We start from the raw sequence: 6,076 nt of genomic DNA on the forward strand, positions 1-6,076 counted from the left end.
GACGCATTTCCGCAGTAATTATGTGTTCGATTTACCTCGGAAGTCAGATGTCACATTATTTGCTTGCTTGCTTGCTACTGGGGCAAATGGGAACACAAAAATGATGGAAGAAGTATAACCAAAGTATAAAAGAAGCATAACCAGCTGTGATGCTGGAAGTGTGAAAAGCATCCATTTAATGCACATTCAAATGGAATTCAGTTCTTCAGTTATGAATTTTGCTTGAACCTTGTAATTATCATATTCAAAATCCATGATATTTGCACACAAAAAAAACATGACACGATTTTGCACTTGCATGTCCAAAAAGCCATAACAATCCCATTGTGCTATTTTCTAAATGATGGTTAATTTCAGAAAGCTGTATGGCAAAGGAACAGTTTAATAAAAAGGTGTGGCCACGTTTAATAATTCAGTCTCATTTTAATTTCCTAATTAAGAAGGAAATGCGGAAGGGGGAGGGGAGCGGCTCCAGAAAAATACAATTAATTTAATTGTCCTTTTTAATCTTGGAAATGCCGCATCCTAGTGAGCCAGTCGTTGTCTTTCTCGGCGTCTCGCAAAGTGCACCTGCCTCCTCTGTCAGTACAAAAGAACAATCCTTCACTGGCCTGCCTCTTGCTCAACCGATGGCTCTCTACTGTTTTCAAGTCTGTTCTCTAATTCACCTCCACTTTGTAGCTGAATCCATCAGTCATGGGCATAAAAGACCCACTGTGCCTCTCAGGACCACTGGATGTGTATTAGAGCAATTTAGTGTAATTTACATTTTGCTGCAGGTCCCATTGTGAAGACCTGTCTAAAACTCACTGGGGTGCGTCAAACTTGCCTTATGCGTTTCTTTTTTCCTCGCCGTTAATGGGCTGACCTCAACTTAATGAAAGAATGGTCTTCTAATTGCTCAGCGTTTGCCTTAGAAAATTGCATGTCTTTACCGCATAAGTTAAGTTGAATAACTTTGGTTCAAAAAAAGAGAAAAAAAGCAGGAAGAAATGGTCTTGGAGATCTGATTTGAACCTGTATTCATTTTTGCTACATGCATTCTGAAAAAGCACTGTGTGTGTATATACAGAGAGAGAGAGATAGAGAATAAATATACATTAAAAAAAATTATAGATCGCAAGTTGAACTACCATAATATAATTTTTTTTCAATGTAAAATGAATGAATTACTTTATAATTATGGGTAAAATTTGTATTTAGTTATATTGAGTGAGTAACCCTGTAATTTACGGAAAAATTCCTAGAAGTCCCTGCATGACAGTTCACATCTATCTATCTATCTATCTATCTATCTATCTATCTATCTATCTATCTATCTATCTGTCTATCTGTCTATCTGTCTATCTGTCTATCTGTCTATCTGTCTATCTGTCTGTCTGTCTGTCTGTCTGTCTGTCTGTCTATTTATTTATTGCCATATGGGTTTTCTTACACTAAAGTCCTCATTTGGTCTTCTATTTTACCACCTGTGTTATTATTATTATTATTAGATTAGAGCAGATTTAATAGTCTTGCTGATCAGGAAATATTAAGCATTTAAAATGTCACCGCAGTGTAAATAAAACCTATACGCAATAGGTGAAAATGTAATTTATTTATACGTATAACTTTATATTTATATGGCAATAAAAGCACCATTAAAAGTGACTTTTACTAAAATCACACTGTTTAGTTCTGTACATCAAGTTTAATTTGCTTTGCACTGCTCCTTTTAGCCCAAAAACGGCCTTTGGTTTCTAAGGAGGCCATTGTATTTCCTCCATCGCCTAGCAACTATCACCGAGGCCAGCGCTTCATTGTTGCTGAGGCAAAGCTCTGTGTGCTGCACTGCCCGGCTTCAGATTCATCTGCACGCTTTGCATTACTCTATAGATTTGACTAAATGCATCTGATATTCAGGTATGTTAGAAACATACACATGCACTAAATGGCATAATTAATGATTAAAAACAGTTTGCCATCTGATTGAACAAATGCATAGGTGTGAAAGAAGGCGCTTTAAAGAAGACGCCAGCCTATAGAACAGATGAACTTATATACAGTGGAAAGAGGGCGGGACTTTTACGCTGAAAAGATTTTCAAGTAAAATTTGCTTGACGTCATTTTTACACAATATCCTTGAATAGCACCTGTGTGCAGGGGGTGGGGGGGGTTGTCTGTCTGTCAGCTTTGAGTAAAAAACATAACCCATGTCTGCAAAACCTACCCATTAGTATCCACCACTGACCAGAGACGCAGAGCTTTCCTCGCGCCCGGGGCCCTTCAGGACCGGCCGTTTTTCAAGAGATAAGACTCCTCGGGAAGCGTTGGTCCTACGGTCTTTCCAAAGCAAACCTGTAGTTGTGTTCCCAATTTTCAGCTAAGGCACCTTGGAGTTTATAGCAGTACTCCATTCATCTGGCCTCTGTTTTATTTTCAAGTGCTGCAGAGCCTCCAATTATCAGCGGGAGCCTTATTTTTCCTCTTTTTCTTTGCCTATTTTTCTTTCTTTTTCTTCAAAGGCAAGCCCTTTCGACTATAAACTGATCCCTTTGAGAGACACACAATGACTGTTCGTGGTGAGTACCAAGTGTTTTATTTTATTTTGAAGTTATTGTGACGGGAAGGACATACCTTCATGTATGCTTTATTTGACATTAATTCTGCTGCCTTGAATCATCTGCTTTATTTTCATTTATCCATTTTTGATCCATCCTTATAGGTCACCAGCTATTAAGGACTTTGAATGCATATTTCAGAACATATGGACCAAGGAAAAGTAGATTAATGAGACAGAAAAAGGACAATCGTTGACTTATTTGTGGTTGTACATCATTCTGGTAAGTTCGTATCAATTTGGAAGGAAAATACAATATTGTTATATATTTTTAGACATTCAACACTGTTTTACTGGTAATGTTCTATAAAAAAAGTGATTTCCTTTTTTCGTTTTTTTGTCAAATTATGCAATTTTGCTTTGGAATAAACAACACGTTGCAGATATACACTCCCAAAAGGCTTAACACATGGCATTGAATTTCAAAGAGAGATACAAAAATGTGCTTTATGAAGGCTGACATGTGCATGAATAGCTTGCTGTAGTTTATTTATCTCGCTGTACAAGGAGAAGGTCATGCGGACTCACAGCGTGTCCCTCACGCCTGTGTGACCTTCACACCAGATATTACATGGTACTGGGGATGTAAGCTGATAAACCACCAAATTATTGCTTCATAATGAGTTAAAACTCTGACAGATGTATATAAATCATTGATTTGTGCTCAAATGGGACAGTGATTGCATTCTGCAGGCCAGGTGTTGCATTGATGGAAAGAAGCGGCGATTAAAATCACGACTGGAGAGTTTGTATGTGAATTTCATTGCCATGTGGAAGACTAGTGATTTTGTTGTTTTTATTATCTTAGAAGACAACAAATCATAGTCTACCTCACGGCGCTGAGATGAATGCCTTCAATGCCCACAGAAAATAAGCAGAGTTTATTTATTTACACTGCCCTCTGCTGCCAAATGACATGACTGCCATGAACTGAGGATATTCATTTGGAAATAAATGCACCTAAATTTGCTTGTGTGGTTATTCAGATGTATGTGGGTTGTTGTGAATGTGTGTTTTATTTAGGATAGCTTAACTGACACTTGTAAGTGTTATTTAGGAATAATTTAGGAATTGTATAAAATATATTTGTTAAAATGCCCTTAATTCTTTAATTAAAAACAAACCGGGTCATATTAATATATCACTGGTCCTTGAGATATGGCACTGAAATTTAAATGTCCCACAATTTTTAAAATAGCAACATTTCTGCTTTTAATTAAATTAGAGATAATGACTAGAAAGTTCCAAACACAAATGTCGTATTTCATTTAATTGTTTCTTTATTTTTTTTAAATGTATGACATTGATACCGCCCCACCGTTCAACCATCTGCCCTCAGAGCATACATATTAAATATGGATTCAAAAACATAAATCTATGGGAAAAAATAATAATAATAATAAAAAAAATTTTTTAAAGGAACATTACTACTATAATATATTTTATAGGAATTGTTATTAGGTTTCTCCGCTGTTTCACTTTTGAACATTTAAAGTATCAGGAAAATTAAAGACAGTCTTCCTTCTGAAGGTTTGATTTAAATCATTTTAGATTTGTCGACTCAAAAATGTCTGTAAATGTTAGTTTTTTTAATGGCTACTGCATTTAATACATGTGAGATGTGCAAAGAAAAAACACAGTTCGTGAGAGATCTCACATTGACCCTTAAAAATCACTTTTATTATTATTTTAAATATATATAAAAGAGAACAAAATGGAAGAGAACTAAGAAGGATTCCTGTGGTTTTACTGGGGAGGCAGGATGGATTTGCTCTTGTCAGCCACAAACTTGAGGACGTCTTCAACATGGGTCTGGACCAAGCCGGCCAGGGGGCCGACCTGAGCCTGGACGGAGGCGGCCAGAGGCTTGATGTGGTCTTCAATGTTGCTGGAGAGGGGCTTCAGCTGCTCCTGGAGCTTCTCAACCATGGGCTGGAACTGGGCTCTGCTCTGCTCAAAGTAAGCGCTGCAACACAAACCAAGTTAATCAGCACTGCTCTTCTGCCTGAACAATTAGTTATATGAAGGACTTATATTCATACTAATCATTTCTTATTGCAGATCATAATTTGTTATTTGAATTAGAAGTAAATATTCACAATGATGCCATAGAAGAACCATTTTGGGTTCCCCAAAGAACCTTTCAGTGAACAGTTCTTAAAAGAACCTTTTCCTATTCTGAAGATCCTTTTTCCATGGAAAAAGGTTCCATAGATTTTAAAGTCCCTTCATGGAACCCATTGATGTCAATAAAGAACCTTTATTTTTTAAGAGTGTTATGATCAATGAAGACCAGCTGAGTACCAGTTGTGATCTTCACTAACATTGTTTAAGTTGCAGATTCATTGCACAAAGATGATGAAGCTCATGGACTTACTTGGCCTTGTTGGCCAGCTCAGGGCCCTCGACGTTCTTCAGCTTGTCCACGAGATCCTGGAAGTACTTGGCGATCTTCTCCAGCTCAGCAGGAGCGTCTCTCTTGACCAGAGAAGCTGACTCAGAGCCTGGAACACGAACAGAGATGTTTGATCAATGCAGTCTTACATCTTAAATGGCATTACTCTAGCTAAAGGAGGTGAAAGACTGTACGTTTCAGTAGGGCACATTGTTACGTTAAGTACTTTACAGAGTGAAGATAAAATACCCACAACACACATTGTTCTAGTTTCTGTCTGTGTTACTGTATTACATACACAAAATACCAAATATCTTGAGCGCATCAAAAGTTAACATGGGTTAAAGTCTCACCAATGGCCAGAACAACAAGAAGGATGGCGAGGAGGGAGAATTTCATGGTTGCAGGTTGGGTGAGATTTGCCTGAACAGAAAGCGACAATAATTCATGTACATTAAGAATCAACAGCAGAGTTTGACATGACCATTGCTATAATGTAGCTGTAATCTTACCTTGTATCCAGGGGTTCTTAGGCCTGATGTTGTGATGGTGAGTTCTCTAAGAATCCATGGGTTTTTATAGTCCCGGGATGCTGGGATTGCACCCGTTCAAAGGGTGACCTGTGCTGATGAAATCATCCATATACACTAAACCTTTAGGCTTTACCTGACACTGAAGTGATTTACTCAAAGTTCAATAGTAATCTGTGTAATCAGTCACCTGATGACTTCATCAGTTTTAAAGACAACACTGCAGAAGATCCTGAACTGTCCTCAGTGTGTTCAGAAATAAACCGTCTTATTTTTGTACACAGAAATTAGTTTTTGTTTTCTGTTTAAGAACTGAAAATACTGTTTTGGAATCTGATTTAAATAAATGTATGCCCAAAACTGCTTGTAAGGTGATTTTATCGACAGTGAGATGATGTGAATGTGTTGATATTTAGTTTTATTCATGAACTTCATCACAGCCTTAAACGTCATTATACCTCCAGGTTTTCTTTCGTTTATTGTATGAAACTGTCTCGTAACTGTCTTTGAGTCTGATTTTGCATGCATAAAATATTTTAATACAGTAAAATT

The 6,076-nt window shown here is 37.2% G+C and overlaps 1 protein-coding gene across 1 annotated transcript; it reads right to left on the minus strand.

The window, feature by feature from the left end:
* Positions 1-4,345: 4,345 nt before the first annotated feature.
* LOC107592541 (type-4 ice-structuring protein LS-12-like) lies at positions 4,346-5,393 on the minus strand. Its single transcript, XM_016282070.1, has 3 exons — positions 5,348-5,393; positions 4,977-5,103; positions 4,346-4,565 (listed from the first exon to the last, which is right to left on the minus strand). The coding sequence occupies exons 1-3, from the start codon at positions 5,391-5,393 to the stop codon at positions 4,346-4,348; spliced, it is 393 nt and encodes a 130-aa protein (XP_016137556.1).
* Positions 5,394-6,076: the final 683 nt, after the last annotated feature.

This window comes from Sinocyclocheilus grahami, unplaced genomic scaffold, assembly GCF_001515645.1.
Source record: "Sinocyclocheilus grahami isolate Dianchi unplaced genomic scaffold, SAMN03320097.WGS_v1.1 scaffold153.1, whole genome shotgun sequence".
NCBI lineage: Eukaryota > Metazoa > Chordata > Actinopteri > Cypriniformes > Cyprinidae > Sinocyclocheilus > Sinocyclocheilus grahami.